Below are 22291 nucleotides of genomic sequence, written 5' to 3'. Positions count from 1 at the left end.
AGAGGAAGAGAATCTCAAGCTGACTCCCCACTGAGAGGGGAGCCCAAGTTGAGACTTGATCCCACCATCCCAGATCATGACCTGAGCAGAAACCAAGAGTCAGAGGCTTAACCCACTGACCCACCCAGGTGCCCCTGTACACTGTAATTTTTAAAGCACATTTTAAAATATATTTTGACCAGCCAGATGCCAATGCTTTCTTTGTGGCAAACTTCTGTCCCAGTGTCCCTGATTTCAAATACCTCTTCAATGCTATGGAGCACGGTTGGTTATATGCAAATGTGTATCCCAAGCCAAATATGTGCTTTTATTTTGTGCCTAGAACTTATATTCCTCAAAGCAAGTTTTCTTCAGCAAAATGTTTGAACGCAAAGAGACCAAGCCAAAATCTGCTAAGACACTAGCCATTTTGCCTGAAAGAAAGAAATGAAAACAAAAAATGAGTTCTTACCAACTGTGAACAAGACAATTTGTCAGAGATGATGAACTCTGATATTATAGGCTGTCTATACAGATCTGATGAGATGAAATGAAAATACTTTAACCTTAGGAGAACTTGATGTTTTCTACTCTACCCCCTACAAGCTAAGCTTTCCAGTCTTCCATTTATTCTGTGGTTCCTCACAAAAGATTATTAAAACACTAACAGAAAAATCTCAGTGAGGAAGTCTGAATTAAAGAGGAAATGCCTTTGTCCATGAGGATAAGAAAGGGTGCATCCCGCACTAAATTTTCAACTCAAGAGGCAAGAATGGAAGAAAAAGATCTACTGAATTTTCAACAGTATCAAAGAAGAATGCTCATTTCCCCTTGCATAATTAGAAAGTTCCTCAAACACGTTCATTATTCAGCAACTGGCATTCAGTACAGATGGCTCATTAATAAACGATGACACATCATGTGATATCAGAAATCAACGTTGGATAATATTTAGTTTTAGTTTTTGTTTTTTTAAAGATTTTATTTTTTATTTGACAGAGAGAGAGATCACAAGGAGGCAGAGCGGGAGGCAAAGAGAGAGAGAAGGAAACAGACTCCCCGCTGAGCGGAGGGTGGATGTGGGACTCGATGTGGGGCTCGATGTGGGGCTAGATCCCAGGACCCTGGGATCATGACCCGAGCCAAAGGCAGAGGCCACCCAGGTGCCCCATATTTAGTTAGCTTAGTTTAGTGAAAAGCCTGTACTCCTTTGACTCAAGCCTTTCTTCGGTTAGTTCTACAGATTGCTATGACTCTCTGCCCCTAAACCTAGGACTTTGTTACCGCTTCTCCCTAAGCACCTCCAAAAGCAGGCCCAGCTTGCGTAGGTCGGGGTGTGGCTTGGAAGGGGCGGGCTGGCGCGTGCGCACTGGCCTGTCTGCGACGGGTGGGCCATGGAGGGTCCAAGGCCCTTTGCGCGGGAATGGTGCGCCCAATCACTTCCCCTGATGCGAGGAAGCATTTTGAGGCTGTGGCTTCTACTGCTGGATTTCGGTTTGAACGCAACACTTCCTCACGAAGAGGATGTACACTTTATCAATGAGTACGTGAACCTCCACAATGAGCTCCGGGGCAACGTCCTCCCCCGAGGGTCTAACTTGCGCTTCATGGTGAGGCTCTAAGGCGGTTACCCAAACCAACAACCTCCTTGTCACAATGCCACCCCTCAACCTCAGAACCCGGGCACGGTTTCACTGAGGTTGACGGATCGCGGGGAACAACACTTTTAGTTTGGGTTTAAAAAATACCCTCAGATAAAAAAACATGTCACTCGTCACACACGGTTATTGCCAAGATTTTGCACAGTACTGGGATTTGTAGAAGTACTCAGCTGAGGGATTGTCTCAGTCACCCATCCCAGCCCTGGCCTTGATTTTGCATTCCCTTACAATGTTGTTCTTCCTTTTTCCTCCATTTTCCCCTCCTATTTCCATTTTACACCTCATCAACTGTTCTCTTGCTACTAGTCTTTGTGACTGTCATTTAAATAAATATTCTCTTACCAGGCAATTAGGAGGTTCCAATTTATATTATTAAATGATATTACAAGGATTGTTTCCATAGACATAAGTTTTTTCTTCCCTCTGGATTAGTTCCTTAGACAAATTCGAGAAATAGGATAAATAAATTAAGGGTACGGTATTTTAAATTTATATGATATATAGCAATTGCTCTTCTAAAGGACTATGCCAAATTAAGCAAATACCAGCAGTGTATTAAAAAGTATTTTCCCATAACACAGCCATGGGAAGCAATGACTAAATGCTTACAAACTTGGACTTGAGAGTTGGACTTCCTGGATTTAAATCCAGGCTCCACAGTTTACTGACTCTAAGTAGCTATAAGTAAACTACTTAACTTTTTTGTGTTTCAGTTACTTCCTTTGTGTGATAAAAGCAATAATTATGCATAAGTCATGGGATTATTGTGAACACTGAGGGAGATAATGCTTAGAAAACACTTAGAATAGGGACTAGTACATAGTAGCATGTGATATATAAACAATATGCAAAACAAAGCAATAGAAGGATAGTCCTTGGAGCATTGTTTGCAGATGGAAAGCTGTCTAAAAGGTCATTAATAGGGGAATGGTAACAGGTGTTATAAAATATCCATATTGGGGAATAATACTGTGCTGACTTTATAAAACTTGGGTAGATCTAGTTATGCTAAAATGGAACAATCTCTCTTAAGTGAAAACTGCGAAGTTGAAGGCCAGTTATATTGTGTATGGCATGATTACAATAGTATAGAAAAAAAATCACCCAATACCTACCTACCACATCCCTGCTTATATCTTATATTTGAATATGTTTGTTTATGTATATATACAGAGATAGAGAAATGTATACATAAGCAATATTTTTAACAATTTTTACCTTTGGGGAGGAAAGTACGAGGGATATTCTAAAGAAATATTTGTTTTCTATATTTTCTATATGTATAATCTATGAAATTAAGAAAACTCAAAGGAAATCTTGGTATTCGTTTTTAGAAACGTTTATTTTCAGATATATTGGAGCATGTACAAACCATTTTGATTTTACAACTTTTTTGTTGATTTATCTAAATGTACAGTGAACTTAATGAGTCTCAAAATAGTGAAAAAATTACACAATTCTGAATATTTCTAGATAGGTAACAAGGGAACAGTATCTTGTGATATTTTCTTATATTTCTGAGACTATCCACAAAACTTTACATGTGCATCTTTTATAATATTCAGCAAGTACAACTATGTGTTAAAATTTTATATTTGTAAAATATAGAAGACAAAATTTATGCCTGACTTTGTATTTTATTCCCCACATTACAATAGTTTGCATATACTCAGTATTCAATAAATAGTTCTTGGATGAATACTTTAAATTATTGTATTATTATGTAGAAAAGGAATGAGATTAAAAGTATATATTCTGAACAGAATACATGTTAGAGTGTATAACCATTTGCATCATCTAACAATATGATTTTTAAATTACAATTAGATAGATAGTCCTTTGCCTCAGGAAATACTTATTTCATTTATGATTAACTCAAGAACATTTTCCCCCATAGAAATTCTACCAACAAGCTCATAAGCACAATTTTGAATTGTTTTCCTTAAACAGAATATGAGAACTCAAGGAAAATAATTTAGAGAACAAGAAAAAAAATGCTCATTATTATTATTTTTTCTTTGCTTTTTGCATTTTTTCAGACTTGGGATACAGCTTTGTCACGGACTGCTAGAGCATGGGGGAAAAAATGTATCCTTGACCATAATAATCATTTAGAAGAACTAAACATGGCCCATCCTGTATTTAATGGTATTGGTGAAAATATATGGGTCGGACCTGAAAATGAATTCACTGCAAGTATTGCTATCAGAAGTTGGTATGAAGAGAGGAAAAGGTACAATTTTGAAAATGACAGTTGCTCTAGTGACTGTTCTAATTATAAACAGGTATCTAATTTTTATATTAATTCAATAGACTCCTTAATTGCGTTCTACGAAGTTTTTGATTATGTTTCAATTTTATAAATAACCTCAAATGGTAAAGTTACTACTTCTCATAGAATCAAAATTCTAATCAGTCCTAGATCTTCAAAATGTCTGTGATTGCATCTATTATGTGAACCATACAGTTAAAACATTCCTTTAAATGTAGTAAATCTCATTTCCATACCCAAAAATGAAAGGTGCTTTTCTAAAAGTAATACACACTGGAAAAGGAAGAAACTAACAAAAATTATTTTTAAATTATTGACTATAGACATAAGTAAAGAACTTCTTATTTTTTGCACAGATCTGTACACATACTACTATATAGCTGATTGATTAAAACATTTTAAGTGCAAATTAATGATGTTGTTTTCCTGTCTCATCTAACAATCCACCTTTACACTTTATACTCCAGCAATACTGAACCACTTGTTATTTCCTCTATATACACTTGTTATTTCACTGTCACATTATTTATAATCTATATACTCTGCTGAGTACAGAGAGTTATCTTACGCATACATTCTCAACACAACAAGAACATAACATTATTTTGGTTTTCCATAAATATTTATATCAGGAATCAAGAAATAATTGGATTAATTTCCAAGGTGGTTTAAGGGATGATTATTTAAAAAAAAAAAAAGAGATGATTATTTTTCAATCAATAGACTATGATGTCATGTTTTATGCAGAACTTAAAATCCTATGATTTTGTCATGTTAAATTTGTATCTAAGTTCCATCGAATGAATCGTGTTTCAAAGCTGTTTGATCCATTCTTTCTTCCAGAAAGTTAGAATGGTTCTCCATTGTTTTGCTCATATCAAAGTCAGACTCCTTAATACGATTTTAATAATCCCAGTAAATTAACCAAGTCTACTCCATGATCTTGTCCTGTTATTTTTTCCTCTTTAATTCTGATATCCTAGAGATTTTTGTTTCCTGTTTTTTACCTGCTTAATTCCATTTCAACTACTGCTGACATTCTCTTCTCTACTCTTTTAATATATCACTCTGTTTCTTTAAGAATTGTTTTTTTAAATTTAATTTTTTTTCAGTGCTCCAAGATTCATTGTTTATGCACCACACCCAGTGCTCCATGCAATATGTGCCCTCCTTAATACCCACCACCAGGCTCACTCAAGCCCCCATCCCCCTCCCCTCCAAAACCCTGGGTTTGTTTCTCAGAGTCCACAGTCTCTCATGGTTCATCGCCCTCTCCAATTTCCCCCAACTCACTTCTCCTCTCCAACTCCCAATGTCCTCCACGTTATTCCTTATGCTCCACAAGTAAGTGAAACCATAAGAATTTTTTTAATTCTTTTTTTAAAAATTCTCATTTTTTTATTCTTTATTCTTTTATTTTTTCTTTATTTTTTAATTCTCATTTTTTAAAACCACTAAAGCTTAGGATAAGGAGAAAAGGATACCAGAAACTGTTTCTCTCTTCCACAGATGTTAACAGACAAAACAAGTACTTTTTTTGTTACATGGAAGTATTTGAAATACTAAAGTCCTACAGAGAATTTCTGGAATATCTTCAATCATTCTCATATTGTCACTCCAATTCAAGACATGTTTTTCTTTTTATATAAACCAGCTCTTTTATACATTTTTTTAAATTGCAGGTCCAGACTCTATTTTATTTTATAATGGAATTTCCTCAACAAAAGAAGAGAAATGCTGACTGCATTCAGTTACCCTCTTCTCTTATATTGCTTTTACATCCTTTCTATAATCTTGATGTCATTTTTCTCCTTTCCAGTCACAACTTCCAGTATTCCAAAACTTCTCTTTTCCTTGTTCCTCTCTGTGAATAACCTAGAACTCTCAGATTCAACAGGAGTTTGAAAATTGATTCAAGGTGTAAAACTCTCTGGATCAGTGTTTCTCAAACTCTTTATCCTAAGGCAGAACCTGCTAAAGGTTTCCTAAATAGAGTTTGGGAAATGCTTCCCTAAATTTGTGAGAATTCTCTACCTGCATCCAAATAGAGAATACTTCATATTCCTTAAATTGCTTGGTTAACAGTTCCTTGTGAATTGACTATATTATTGTTTATAACATGACAGTAAATGTTTAGAATCAAATTTTGTTTCCTTTGAAAATTTTATTTTAGCTTGTTTGGGACACATCTTACAAAGTTGGTTGTGCTGCTACTTCATGTACAAGAGTTGGACATATTAGATATGGAGTAATTTTCATATGCAACTATGCACCAGGGTAAGTTGTTTTAAATTTTAAAAAGAATATAAAAATAAATCGGGAATTTTTCAAGGTTAAATTTTCCTAACTTTCAAAATATTCTTCTAAATGTCTTTGTGCACTATAAAAGAATTAAATGTAAGATTCTAAAGATTTTAGGGCGCCTGGGTGGCTCAGTGGGTTAGGGCCTCTGTCTTCGGCTCAGGTCATGATCCCAGGGTCCTGGGTTCAAGCCCCACATCGGGCTCTCTGCTCAGCAGGGAGCCTGCTTCCTCCTCTCTCTGCCTGCCTCTCTGCCTACTTGTGATCTCTGTCTGTCAAATAAATAAATAAAATCTTTAAAAAAAAAAAAAGATTCTAAAGATTTTAAATTGAAATAGTTTCAATTCTATATTGAAAAAAGTCATATTTTGGGCATATTGATTTAACATACAAATTAGCCAAGGATTACTTCCTTAAAGAATTTTAACTTTGTGAATGGTGCAAGTGAATGGTCGAGTTTCATTCTTCTATACATAGCTGTCCAATTTTCCCAGCACCATTTATTGAAGAGACTGTCTTTTTTCCACTGTATTTTTTTTTTCCTGCCCTGTCAAAGATTATTTGACCATAGAGTCGAGGGTCCATATCTGGGCTCTCTACTCTGTTCCACCAGTCTGTGTATCTGTTTTTGTGCCAGTACCATGCTGTCTTGATGATCACAGCTTTGTAGTAAAGCTTGAAATCAGGCAATGTGATGCCCCCAGCTTTGTTTTTCTTTTTCAACATTTCCTTAGTGATTTGAGGTCTTTTCTAGTTCCATACAAATTTTGGGATTATTTGTTCCAGCAGTTTGAAAAATGCTGGTGGAATTTTGGTCGGGATGGCATTGAAAGTATAGATTGCTCTGGGCGGTATAGACATTTTAACAATGTTTATTCTTCCTATCCATGAGCATGGAATGGTCTTCCATCTTTTTGTGTCTTCTTCAATTTCTTTCATGAGTGTTCTGTAGTTCCTCGAGTACAGATCCTTTACCTCTTTGGTTAGGTTTATTCCAAGGTATCTTATGGTTCTTGGTGTTATAGTAAATGGAATAGATTCTCTAATTTCCCTTTCTATATTATCATTGCTAGTGTATAAGAAAGTAACTGATTTCTGTATATTGATTCTGTATCCTGCCACATTACTGAATTGCTATACGAGTTCCAGTAGTTTGGGGGTGAAGTATTTGTGTTTTTCATAAAAAGTTTCATGCCATTGGTGAAGAGAGAGAGTTTGACTTCTTTGCCAATTTGTATTTCTTTGCCAATTTGTATTTGCCAACCTTGTATTTCTCTTCATTGTCTGATTGCTGTTGCTAGGACTTCTAGTACTATATTAAACAACAGTGGCAAGGGTGGGCATTCTTTTCGTGTTCCTGATCTCAAAGGGGAGGCTGTCAGCTTTTCCCCATTGAAAATTATATTCTCTGTGGGTTTTCATAGATAGATTTTATGAAGTTAAGGAATGTTCCCTCTGTCCATACTTGGAAGAATTTTAATCAGGAACAGATGCTATATTTTGTTAAATGTTTTTTTTTTAATCAGTTGAACCCAAAATGGATGAAAGACCTCAACATGAGTCAGGAATCTATCAAAATCTTAGAGGAGAGAATATAGGTAGTAATCTTTTTGACACGAGGTACAGCAACCTCTTTCAAGACTTGTCTCCAAAAGCAAAGGAAACAAAAGCAAAAATGAACTTTGGGGACTTGATCAAAATAGAAAGCTTCTGCACAACAAAGGGAACAGTCAACAAAACAAAGAGGCAACCCAGGGAATGGGAGAAGATATTCACAAAGGACACTACAGACAAAGGGCTTATATCCAAGATCTATAAAGAACTCCTCAAATACAACACCCAAATAATAGATAATCACGTGAAAAAATGGGCAGAAGATAGGAACAGACACTTCTCCAAAGAAGATATACAAATGGCTAACAGACACATGAAAAAATGTTCATCATCATTAGTCATCAGGGAAATTCAAATTAAAACCTCATTGAGATACCACATTACGCCAGTTAGAATGGCCAAAATTAACAAGACAGTAAACAGCAAGTGTTGGAAAGGATGTGGAGAAAGGGGAAGTCTCTTACACTGTTGGTGGGAAGTCTCTTACATGCAAGTTGGTGCAGCCACTTTGCAAAACAGTGTGGAGATTCCATAAGAAATTAAAAATAGAGCTACCCTATGACCCTGCAATTGCACTACTGGTATTTACCCCAAAGATACAGATGTAGTGAAAAGAAGGGCCATATGTACCCCAATGTTCATAGCCGCAATGGCCACAGTCACCAAACCATAGAAAGAACCTAGATGCCCTTCAATGGACAAATGAATAAAGAAGATATGGTCCATATATACAATGGAATATAATGCCTCCATCAGAAAAGATGAATACCCAATTTTTGTATCAACATGGACGGGAAGAGATTATGCTGCATGAAATAAATCAAGCAGAGAAAGTCAATTATAATATGGTTTCACTTACTTGTAGAGCATAAAGAATAACCTGGAGGACAGTAGGAGAAGGAAAGGAAAATTGAATTGGGGTAAATTGAAGGGGGAGATGAAGCATGAGAGATTATGGACTCTGAGAAATAAACCAAGGGTTTTGGAGGGGAGAGGGATGGTGGTTGGGTAAGCCTGGTGGTGGGTATTAAGGAGGGCACAAATTGCTTGGAGCACTAGGTGTGGTGCATAAACAATGAATTCTGGTACACTGAAAAGAAATTTAAATTTGAATTCTTTCTCCTTACTTACCATGTGATTGTTTACTCTACACCTGAATACCTTCCTATTATGGGAAATAACTACCTTGCAAAATAGCCTCCATCGCTAGAGAATTTTGTGGGAAAATCTGAAGTTTTGTTATAGGTCAAGATTACATTATAAGTAATACTATTAAAATGTCCAATCAAGTGAGAAAATATCCTAATCAACATGTTAAGAAAACAGTAAAAAGAATGACTACATGCTAGGATTAAGAAAGAATTTCTGCCAGGGCGTCTGGGTGGCTCAGTGGGTTAAGCCTCTGCCTTCGGCTCAGGTCATGATCTCAGGGTTCTGGGATTGAGCCCTGCATTGGGCTCTCTGCTCAGCAGGGACCCTGCTTCTTCCTCTCTCTCTGCCTGCCTCTCTGCCTACTTGTGATCTCTGTCTGTCAAATAAATAAATAAAATCTTTAAAAAAAAAAAAGAAAAAATTTCTGCCAAATAAAATGCTCTGATACTAGCCAAAAAGAAAACACAAACAAACAAACAAAAAAACACATCAGTTACTGATTACTGATTGTATTCCTCTGGTTAGGGAAAATAAGAGAACTATGATATAAATCAAATCACACTCAGAAATCCCCTTCCTGACCCTGTTTTGTGACCCTGAACACAGTCATACAAAACAAGTCAAGACATAGCGTCATTTTAAAACCTCTTAGGCTTCCTTTCATTACTACAGAATGAAAGCATTGGGATGATAACTGTTAAAGGGAGAAACTTTTGAAAGTTAACTGCTAATTGGTATTGAAAATTTAGGGAACTAGGTACAGATTTAAGGGAGGAAAGAGGTTTCCTCTGAGGCACTAGTCTTCATTAATGCACTCAACACCTCTATACAAGGCACAGATTTGTCTACCAACAAGACCAAAAAAGGCTGACCATATTTAGTTTGTAGTCTTGGATGGGAGACAAACAATATATAAATAAACACATAAATAAATAACATTTAATTAGATAATGAAATATGCCATAAAACACAAGGCAAAATAAGCAGATGGAATATAGGCAAGGTAGTTGTAAGAGAAAGTGGCATTTGGCCTGAAGATGACTAAATATTTCAGATAGAAATAAGAGCATATACAAAACCTTTGAGCTTCGAATGAGTTTAGCATGTCTGAGAAATGCATAACTGGTAAGAGATAGGAGTTCAAGTGGAAAATTAGGTGACAGCTACCAAATAGCATGTTAAGGATTTTGGAACTTATCCTACGTAGTGGCCAAGGCAATGGAAAGTCTTAAACAAGTGAGTGAAATGATCTTTTTTATGTTTTGAAAAGAACCCTTAAAAAAACCAAAACATTATCCTTGCTATTATATACTGAGCACTGAGTATAGGAAAATATGGGTACAAAGAAGAAGTAAACACAATTGGATTTTTTCTATATTACAGGCTATAGACTATGGTATTCTTTTTCTTTAAGTAAGCCCTACAAACATTGTGGGGCCTACACTCATGACCCTGAGATCAAGAGTAGCATGCTATACTGAATGAGCCAGCCAGGTGCCCCTAGTCTATTTTGGATTAGGGTTTTAGAATGTGCATTGGTTTTCTTTTGTTACATAATAAGTTACCACAAATTTAGTGACTTAAAACAGTACATTTTGTTATCAAATTGTTCTATAGGCTGTAAGTTCATGCACAGCTGTGGCTGGATTCTCTGCTCAGAGTCTCAAAGGCCAGTATCAAGAACTTGACTGAGTTCTTATCTCTAAGACTCTAGGGAATAATCTGCTTCCAAGTACATTACAATTGTTAGGAGAATTCAGTTCAATGTAATTATAGGACTTGGACCACATTTAGCTGCTGGCTCTCAGCCAGAGGTTCCTCTCAGCTTCTAGAGGCTGCCCACATTCCTTAACACAAAACTGCCCCCATCTTTAAGTCAGTAAAACCTTCTCATGCTTCAAGTCTCTGACTTCTTTTCTGTGACCAGCTAGAGAAAACTCTTTGCTTTTAGAGTGCCAAATAATTGAGTCAGGCCCACCTGGATAGTTTTTCTTATTTTAAGGTCAACTGTGCCATATAACATAAGCCATTATTAATAGAAGTAAAGTTCATCATACTCACTGTCCTGGGAATTAAGCAAGACATGTAGATACCAGGGGAAGGGATCTTATGGTCCATCCTAGAATTTTGCCTATCATAGAATGGGAATTGAGAGGAAAGGTCAGTTTCTGCATATATCATGGAGTTAATCTGGAGCTAATAATATTAGTTTATGGATTTGATTGAGGGATACATGGGATCAATAATCCAAGATGATACCTATGTCTTTAGTTTGATAAACTGGATGAATAATGATGCCATCAATTCAATAGGGAAGAACAGGAAATGTGTTTTGGTTTGGACATATTAGGTGGAAATATAAATATGGGAAATGAAATGAATCATGAGAAGTAAAAAGTTCTGCAAAGATCTGGGATAGGTTTCTAAGCAGAGGACACTACTGGCATATAAGCCCTGAGATAGAAATAAATTACAGTCTTGAATGAAATCACCTTATGTGAGAGTATAGAGATTTATTTTAAGGGTCAAGTCCTGGAACACTACCATATTTCAAATTTAGACAAAGAAGATAAGAGGAAAATCTAAATGGTGCTGGTAAGGGGTACTTGGAAGCCAAGTAAAAAACATGAGTCAATATGCTCAAAGTGGCTAACTGTATGAGATGCCTCTAAAAAAATGAAAAGCATGAGGAAAGAGAGATGACATTTTCATTTGATAAGATGAAGGTATTTGGTGACCTTAATTACAGTAATGAGTGCAAGACTACGCTATAAGTATAGTGATAAGATGAAGCTACAAGGTAGGATTATTATACTTTCCACCCACCTGTCCCATAAGCTTTTCTTGAAATTTCTATCAACCATTTTTCTTTTGATACAAATATTGGCAAGTTTGCCCCATGAAGGATCTAGATTAGAACATACATTAGTCAACTCAGTCCAAGTTTTATTTTATATGTACTCAAAGTAGACAGTAATAGCTATCTTTCATAAGAATAGTTAGCAGAAAAATCAATCCATCATAGTATTATGAAATACTGAGTAAAAATTAATATAAGAGAGACAAACTGAAAATTGGAATGTGTAGGGAACTGGATGGTACCACACCCCCAACAAAGATATAACCAGGTCCTAATTAACAGAACTGTCAATATTAACCTATATGACAAGAATGAGTATTGTCTTATATGGCAAAAGATGTGATCAAGATAAGGATCTTAAGAGGAATTGCTTAGCCTAGAATATTTAAGTGGCCCTAAATGCAATCACATATATTCATGTAAGAGAGGGAAAGGGAAATTTGGCACTTAGTTACACAGAAGAGGAAGAAGCAAAGAGATCATAGAAGAGGTTGGAGTGATATATTAATAAACCAAGGAACTTCTGGAGCCACCAGAACCTGGAAGAATCAAGGAAATCCCCCCATGAGCCTTTGGAGGGAATGCAGTCCTGCCAACAACTTGATTTTGGACTACAGGCCCCCAGAACTAGGAGAATAAATTTTTGTTACTTTAATCACTGAATTTATACTAATCTGTTAAAGTAGCCACAGGAAAGTAATACAGAATGGAAGAATAAGACAGATTTGCCATAGAGAAAATATAAATCAATGACAATCTTGAACCTCTTAGAACACAAAGATGAATAATGGAAATCAAAATATGTTTAAAGAAAGAAAGGAACTATATAGGGCAGATAAATCTATAAACTGGCGCTCCTAAGGAACAGAGAAGAATAAATGGAGTGTAAATAATAATCAAAGAAGAGAGAACGTTCCTAGTCTATAAAATACTCATATAAAGATTAAGATCACTCGTAAGGATCAGAAAAAAATGAACTGAAATAATATTTATATATATCATTTTCTAGTGATTATTATTCAGTTTCAAAGACTCAAATATTTCTAAACAAAATAAAGTAAAAATTTAAAAGTATTAATTAGACTAGCCTTGAACTTAGACATTGGAACTGCTACAATCAAATATGACCATGAAAAATTAAGTTTCAGTGATAGGTTATTTTATTAACTAAGCTAGGAAAAGATATAGTGTGGAGAAAAAGCATTTGTTTATTTTTGGACATGTTGTATCTGTAGGTGACTGCAGAGCCTTTTGTTTAATTAAATATATATTTGTGGGAGGTGCACCAAACACTGAATAGGCAAGAGAATTCCATATTTTTTAATACGGTGTCTATCCTAAAAATGCTTGTACTCTGTTGGGAAGGAAATGTGTAAAAATAAACAAATGTATAAGTAAGTAAATAAATTAAAAGGCAACATTAACAAAATGCACACATACGTATACTTTAAATAGAATAGAGTTGTTGTAAAAGCAGGTATGAAATCATAGAAACATTTACCTGAATATAGGTCTAAAGGTAAAGTAAGGGATCTGGGGTTGATGAAAACGACTTGACTCTAATGCCAAAAGAAGTAAATGATAGTATCCAAAAGTATTTAATAAAGAAAATTTTCTTTATTTAATAGTTAAGGAAATAGAGTTTGGCAGGTGGTGCCATTTTCTTTATTTCATAAACAGATAGCTAGAATATATTTTTCCCAGCCTCCCTAGAAATTTGGTGGGGTCCTGTGACAAACTTTAGCCAGTAGAATATAGGCCACTTTCAGGCCTACCCTTTAAAAACTTTCCCCATGTTCCTTCACACTCTGATCTTTTTTCATCTGTTGGCTGGACACAGAGGATCTGGTGGTAGATTCAGTTGTCCTAGAAGGTGGCACAGCCATGGCTTAAAGTGAGCCAGTGCCCCAGGATGACTGTTCAGAGGAAAGTTCTGCTCTACCACTGTCAATACCTATACTTCTATGACATGAATTCTGCCTACCATTGCATGGAAATGGTGACGGAAGGTCAGATCAGGATGTAGTTTGAAGATGGAGCTAATAATATATGCTGATTGATTTAACTTGAGGAGTGAATGTAATAGAATAATCAAGGATGATATATCTGCCTAATTTGAGCAACTAGATGAGTGGTGATACCATTAAATTAGGTAGGGAAGGCTCATAAATGAATAAACCTTGGGGGAATAGAAAGTGTTCTGTTTCAGACACATTGGGTAGGCAGACAACTATGGGAAATGTAAATGAATCATGAGACATGAAGGTATAGGATAGGTTCCAAAGTAGTAAGAACTGCAGGTAAAGACTCTGGGGCAGAAATGAGTTGGTCCTTCCTGAGATCACCTTGTGAGAAAGTTAAGTATAGAAAATAGAACAGAAGAAACTTAAGGACGAAGCCCTTCATCACTACAGTATTTTAACTTCAGGCAAAGAGTTATCAGGAGTATAAAGAGAGTCTAGTGAGGTAAGAGAGAAACTAGAACTGTGCTAGCATTTTTAAAAAATAACATTTAGACTTATTTTCCCACCATTTTTTAATTCTATATGAGATTGTTCTTTTTCATGTTTTTCTGCATACATAATAATTTATGATTCAATGATATATCATATTGTAATCATTTCAGACATTCTGAATAACAGTTTAAATACATTAAGGATAAACAATGCATATAACCATTTGAAGCAATGATAATATGAAGAGCTATGACAAGTTCACAAATGTTCAGTGACAACCATATCGCATTCACTGCTTGGCTATGATTTTAAGACATCATCAATGTTAACATGTATCCCATTTACAGAGATGTTAAAATATGAAAAGATCTGCATCTTAGAATTATGAAATACAGTATATAACTAAAAGGAAATATCTATAAAACAATATGTATCCTTAAAATAAAAACATGTTATATGAAATAATATTTTGCTTGCAATTTAATACAACTATTTCATATTTTAAAATGTTGGCTATGAAGCACTAAATTTGATTTTATGAACTATTAAGGCTCATGACTTGCAGTTTGAAAAATAATGCCAATTTAGAATACTACTCTGATTAGATGATTGGCAGCAGAGAGAAGAAAAAGAGGTCACTGTGTAGAGTTACATGAAAGCTGTTTTTTATAACCTTGGTTACTAATGCATTTTTATAAGCTAAAGAAAGCCATCAATAAAAGAGAGAGAGGTAGACTATATTAGAACATATGAGGGAAGGGGGAGGTATTGAAGTGCAAGTTCTACACATTTACTTGTGTCTGCAAGTAAATGTAGAGAAAGCTTAATAATGAATATTTTTCTTCTTTTCTTGTTTAATGAAGCTCATGAGGATTTAATCTATTTCATTGATCTTTCAAAAGAAAAGATTCCAGATTGATTCATACTTTCTAATTTCTTTGTTTACTTTCTATTTTGTAATTTTGAGATATTCAATCTTCCAAGTATCTTTTAGGAACAGAGGTTGTTTTTGTCAAGGTATACAACATTCCTTTATCTTTAATCCTACTCAATATTGAAGATATTTACAGTTATATAGTTTCTTCTGATTGCAACTTCTGCTGGCCCTTAGGATTTTGTGTAGTAAAACCTCTTTCTCATTACTTTCTATGGACTGTAATTCTAGGTCATTTTAATAAAACATGTTTACTACTTAATAGTCATAATAGAAAAATCATGATAGAAAATTGAAAAGAAATTAATGTTCCCATTTCTATCTTCCAGTTACCCTCCCCAATATTTTATCTTAAAAGATATATTCTATGCATATACCAAAGTATATCTGTCTTTGTGAGTGTGTGTGTGTGTGTGCGTGCGTGTGCGCGTTTCCACAATTCAAACAGAAGTCTACTACACTTCCTGTGGTGTTCTTCAATTTTTTGTTTACTTAGTGATATAAACTGAAAGTCTTTCCATTTGAGTACACAAAGAGTTTCCAGATTCTTTTTAAGGTCTTTACGGTGTTCTGTTTTTCAATGAGTGTGCAAAAGTTCATTTACACAATGCTTTCAGGGTGCCTGGTTGGCACAGCCAGTTAAGTGTCTGGCTCTCAGTTTGGGCTCAGGTCATAATCTTTGCAAATAGAAAAGAACTCAGTGGGAACCCTATATTTGCCTTGGCTTTCTCTGAGAGAATTCTCGAAACCAGAGCCAGAGAAACAGAATCCAAGCAACAAATGTGTTATTTGCTGAACATAGGAAATATCAGTGGTTATTGATGTTAAGATACCTTATATTCAGGATTAGGATTCCGAAGAGGAGAGGATTGCAAAGAAGGACACCCAAAAACCTATAAAAATTCTTTATGGGTCCTTGGTCAACTCCTAAGCTACCCATCCTAAGACAAGATTCTGGAAAGATTAAATAGGAGCAGTTGCTCAGAAGCTGAAAATCCACACAGAAATTTCAGAAGCTGCACAGCACTGAGAAGATACAGTTGCAGTCTGGGCTCAGCCAAAATGGAGAGATCAGCCTGGGGACTTACCAAGCAGAACATAAAAATCCAGAAAATATGAATACATTTGATTACATAAAAATTTAAAATTAATTTATAGCTAAAGAAATACTGTAGCTATAGCCAAAGAAAAAACAATATACTGTGAAAATATATTTGTGGAATATATGGCAGAATTAGTCTCATTAATTTGCAAAAAATTCATACAAATAATGAAGAAAAAGAGAAAACACAGAAGAATAATTTAAAGAAGATGTGAAAAAGGTCATTTACTAAAAAGAAAAAATTAATCATATGAGGAGATATTCAATTTTATTCCTCACTGAAGTAATTCAAATAAAAACAAATACAAGTTACTACTTTTCACTCATCCATCTGAGATGATAGAAAAGCTTGATATTCTGCACATATGATGGGTCAGTAAATTGGTATAATCTTCCTGGATTTGGCAGAATAATAAAATTTAAAATATACTTACTTTTTATTCTTGTAATATCCTTATTAGAATTTTATCATTTTAATATCTTCATGAAAATAAGCCTATATATATATATATGTGTGTATATATATATTAAAACATATATATATATATTAAAACATACTGAAATGGGTATATATACACAAGGATACCCATTTCAGTATGTTTTAATAGCATGAAACTGAAATTTAAAAAATAATGACTCAAGTAAGAGCAGACTGAACAATTAATTTACCATGCATTATTGTATAACTATTGAAAATACTGGTGTCTTTATGTACCAATCTCACTTGTTAGATGAAAAAGTAAGATTCAGAACAATAATAAGTAAGACTGGGTCTCTTGTTATAGCAGCTAGCATTATCAGAAAATACACTGATTCAGAAGAGAGAAATGGGAAATTTCAGTTAGGTGTGTAAGTCTGCTCTACTAGTCATTCAGAGACCCAGCTTGCTCCCATCTTGTTTCTTCACCACTCCCTGGAGGCAGAATCTATGTCTACAGATCAAGCCCAAGTCACAGATAAGGGTTTGCTTAATCTCATAGTAAGGCAAAAGAAACGTGTTGTCTGCGTGACCATCTCCTATAGCACAAGTGGGAAGTGATGCACATCACTGCCGTTTGCATTCCATTGGATATAAAACTGATCACATGGCCACATCTAAGTTGCAAGGGAAATTGGGAAACATAACATGGTTAGCCAATAATGTGACAAGCTAAAATATTGTTATTTCTGTATTTTAAGATATATTTAGATTGATAGCTAGTAGTCTATCACAATATATAAGTACTGAGAATTTTTATGGGGAAAAAAAACACTTGTTTCTGGTAGGAATCATAAGAAGACATTAAACAGAAGTTATCTCTGGGAAGATAGAAAGAAAAGTAGAGGAAGGAGACATTTTCCCCTTTAAGTTGCCCTTCTCCCTGCTTGATAGAGAGTCAGCTTCTCCCTCTCATGCTCTCCCTTCTCTTTCTCTCAAATGATACATAAAATCATTTAAAAAAAAATAAAAATAAGGTTGCCTTTTCTGCTTCTTCCTTTCCACCATATACTTACAAGTATTATACATGTATTACCTTTACTTATTTATTTATTATTACTTTAACATCAATGAAGGATATCTGGATTGAGATCAGAGAATTATTTAAGAAATATTTAGAAGACAATAATAACAGGCTTTGTAGATCATTATACTAAGTAATGAGAAAGAGGAGGGACAGTGTCCAGTCAGTTAAGCATCAGACTCTTGGTTTTGGCTGGGGCCATAATCTCATGGGATTGAGCCTCACATTAGGTGGCTTCCATGCTCAGCAAGGAGTCTGCTTAAAGATTCTCTCCCTCTGCCCCTGCCCTCACTTGCATGTATGCCCTCTCTCTGAAATTAATTAATTAACTAGTTAATTAATTAAATCTATAAAAAAAGGAAGTAAATAAAAGAGGTAACAGTCAAAGAAGATTCTCAGAATTATAATTCAGGCATGACTGGTATTGCCATTAACTGCAATGGGAAGATCATGAAATCCATCTTGAACATAATTAATTTAAGTTGGCTGTGATTTACCTGCATTGAGATGTTCAATAAGCAGTTGGTTATATAGGTCAGAAGCTCATGAGTAAGGCATGGCATAGAACAAATATTTGGAGTGCAAGACTACATAGGGTAATTGAAATCATGTGAGTAAATGGGATTGCCTAGTGAGAGGTATAAAGTAAAAAGAGAACAGGACCTCCAGAATCTTATGCCAACATTTAAGGGCAGTTAAAGGAAGATGAAGTGTGGAGAGGAACCTAAGAATGATCACACAGGTAGGAGAAAAGAAAGAAGAGTATCATAGGAGGCATAGGGGAAAGCATGTTTTTAGAAGGAAGTAGTAGTCCAAAATTTCTAAGAGGTCAAGCAAAGTAAGGACATTAAAATATCAGATTAAAGAGAAGTTCATTGATAAGCATAAGAAGAGCCATTTCTGTGGAATAGAGGAAAATGAATGAATTCTGGGCTCTTTTATTGTTGCTTTTATTTTGTTTTGTTTTGTTTTTAAAGTGGGAAAGATGTAAGCCTATTTAAATATTGATATGAAAGGTCAAATACAGATAAAACCAATTCTTTGTAAAGAACAAAGGCAGAGTGTGAGTGTGAGTGTGAGTGTGAGTGTGTGTGTATATAAATATCCAAAGGTACAAGTTCCTGAGAAAAGGAATGTTATTAAAGAAATTAGCCTTAGAAGGAAGGAGGGGCAGTTCTCCAGTTGTATTAAAAAGGAAGGAAGAGGGTACCTGGGTGGCTCAGTTGGTTAAGCAACTTTGGCTCAGGTCATGATCCCGGAGTCCCAAGACAGAGCCCCACATCGCCATCCCAACTCAGCCAGGAGTCCACTTCTCCCTCTGACCCTCTCCCCTCTCATGCTCTCTCTCACTCTCTCTCAAATGAATAAATAAAATCTTTTTTATTTAAAAAAAAAAAAAAGGAAGGAAGAAGGAATATTTGTCATGTTTAGTGAAAAAAAAATTCCCATGTTTCAATCTAAAAGGCTATTATATTTCACTGTGAAGTAGGACAGATAATGTCCTGAGAATAAAGGAGACAGTAAAGCTAGAATTTTGAGGTTTGGGAAGGTTTGAAAGAGTTATGATGGAAAATGAGGGAGGAAGCTGATTAGAGAGAAATAGAAAGATTCTCTACCTCCTAAAATGATTTTTTCCCAGCAACACCCAGCAGCCTTGAAGCAGACATGGAGCATGCAGACCGTTAAGGTTCTGTCATTTTTTCCAGCACTGGGGTTTTGTCAGGTAGACATAAAGGAAAAGAATAATGGAGTTATCGGGTTTTAGCCAGATAATATGCAAAGCAATAGACCTAGGCTTTATTGAGAAGAGACAATAGGATAGATAGGGATAAATTAGACTTGCAGTACCAATGAACTTAATGAAGAAATATGACAGGAGTAAATGAGTGAGCAAGCTGCAAGGATAGGAGGCTACAGTCAGTGAATGGAATGTATGATATCGCGAGTTCAGAGGTATAGTTTTAGGGGATAACAAGATCCAGAAGTGGCTCCAACAATTATGGAGTATTATTTGAGATGGTAAAGACATCCAGTAACAGGCCAAGCCTTTGGATGAATCATCCATAAGCACATTGTAATCATCTATGTCCCAAATTTAGGGACGAGAACAATTTTGCCTGAAAAGGGAGATGGTGACCAAGGTACCAAAATGAATGAGGCACTAGATCAGAAGGAAGATGGTATCTTGGGGAGGATTAAAGGAGAGTGCAACTAAATAATATCCATATCATAGAATTTAAATAATGATCTTCTAGTGGACTTAGGCTTAGACATGTGTATAGTTACTCATTAGGCCACCCAGGCAACACAGCCTTATCTAGGGCCTGGACACATGTCCTAGAGTAGTAATATCCTAAACGTATGGCCAAATATGAGTCTAAATAGTGTTCCAGAGGATTGTTTTGACTTGATCTCAGCAAACCTCTAGGCTGATTCTTGGAAAAAGCAAATGTCTAAAAATAGAAATTTGTCTGTTTCTTCAAGTACTTCCAGGGAAGCTTTGAAATCTCAATGGAACTTGCTGGTAATAGGTATTTAATTTTCTTTTCTCCTAATCCAGGCCAATAATTCCAATTGCAATTGTGGAATTGTACTGTAGATTCGGACTTAACTTGATTTACGTTAAACTTCTTACAGATTCAGAACAAGAAAAATATTGGCATGGGAGAGTATTAGTCTGACATTTCTGGCTATATAATATAAATAGTGATATGAAATTCAAATCTTTGGAAAAGAAGACCCATTGTATTCTACCATGATGTAAATTTATTTTGGTATATATTTCTAAGTTTTCACCCTTCTTCTGGATGGCCCAGAGTGACCTAACCAGGGTCTTCTGTGCCTAATATTTGTTTTTAAAATTTTCACCTATACACTGAGTAAATAAGTATTCTTGTTAAATATTATTTCTCTGCCTATCTTCCCTCTTGCTCAACCTAAATCCTTCATATAAACTTCCCAATTTGTATCTATTGTGTGGCCTCTCTTTCTTACCTAGCCCTGGGCAACTGATGTAATAATTTCTCAATTCTTCCCTCTGTTCTAAACAATGAATTAAACCAAATTTGTAAAATCCCATTTAAATTTATTTGCTTGTTTATATATTTACTTATTTTTAAGGCAGACTTTGAGTAAATCATGCAGCTGGTTCTTTAGGACAATAGGCATTTCAGAATTTTACAAACTTTTCAGAAAATTAATATATCATTTCTATAGAAATTTTTATATATTTGTACTAAGCAGAAAGCAATTAATTATAAAACATTCTATAACATCATTTTGAAAGTAAATTTTTGCTACAAACTTAAATTAAAGCAGCTTTTTTTTTTTTTAAGATTTTATTTATTTATTTGACAAGCAGAGATCACAAGTGGGCAGAGAAGCAGGCAGAGAGAGAGAGAGAGGAGGAGAAGCAGGTTCCCTGCTGAGCAGAGAGCCCGATGAGGGAGTCGATCCCAGGACCCTAAGAACATGACCTGAGCTGAAGGCAGCGGCTTAACCGTTCACTGAGCCACCCAGGCACCCCTAAAGCAGCTTTAAAACTCATTCACACTTAAATTACAGTACTTTGTTTTAAGGACATGGGGATTCATTTCAGAAAAGACTATTTTCTTGGGGGGAAAAGGAGAAGATTACATCTCCAACTTCAGTACTTCCTTAAGTCCCTTTTCTTAGTTAAATCACCTTAATAACCTAACTAAAAATTGGTAACCATATTATTTAAATGATGAAATTTGAGACTTTTTTCTAACTAAATGTTTTCTGCTTTTTTGTAGAGGATCTCTGTCGAGAAGGCCTTATAGACCAGGAAAAATTTGTGCTCAATGTAGCAGAGATGACAGATGCACAGATTTTCTATGCAGTAAGATAAAGAAAATAACTTAAACATAAAAAAATCCATAACACATTTGATGACAAGAAAAATGAAGTATTGAACACTAGTTTGTTCTTTGTCATGTTAATATTGTTCTTTTGATCAGAGTGTTGTTATTATATTAACAAAGGAGGGTTGAAACTGTATCATCTCTGGAATTTTCTAGACCACCTTTTTTGCCCTCTATTACCTCTGTTTCTTCCCCTAGCGACCTACCACAATGTCTGAAAGAAGGAATGAGAAAGAATAGTTATCTCCTAAAGAAGCTTGCTAGTTAATTCCTGAAATAGCAGCCTGTTTGAGAATGACTGCTCTAAAGGACAGGATAGTCTAAAATATTTATAAAGAGAAAAGAAGTAAAATACCACACATTTAGTAGCCTTTTCTTTTAGTTTTTATTTCCTCCAAAATATTCAAAAGATAGAAGTAGAAAATATATTTGGGTAAACTTTTCCTTAATTTTTCCAAACATAAGAGCATGTAATCCAAAAGTACAGCCACACCTGAAATATAGGATGCTTACAAGAATGTGTTGGGGGCTAAACTGAGACAGTAAGGGGGCACATTGTAATTTTGTGATAAAG

At 35.1% G+C, this 22291-nt stretch overlaps 1 protein-coding gene across 1 annotated transcript; it reads left to right on the top strand.

Moving 5' to 3' along the window:
- Positions 1–1373: 1373 nt before the first annotated feature.
- On the top strand, positions 1374–21718 carry GLIPR1L2 (GLIPR1 like 2). Its single transcript, XM_059404688.1, has 4 exons — positions 1374–1589; positions 3680–3925; positions 6086–6189; positions 21610–21718. Exons 1-4 carry the CDS (start codon positions 1374–1376, stop codon positions 21716–21718), a joined length of 675 nt encoding a protein of 224 aa, XP_059260671.1.
- The last annotated feature ends 573 nt before the right edge of the window (positions 21719–22291 follow it).

Source organism: Mustela nigripes, chromosome 6, assembly GCF_022355385.1.
Source record: "Mustela nigripes isolate SB6536 chromosome 6, MUSNIG.SB6536, whole genome shotgun sequence".
Taxonomy (NCBI): domain Eukaryota; kingdom Metazoa; phylum Chordata; class Mammalia; order Carnivora; family Mustelidae; genus Mustela; species Mustela nigripes.
Note: the sequence above shows the minus strand (reverse complement) of the source record. Positions and strands in the feature narration are given on the sequence as shown.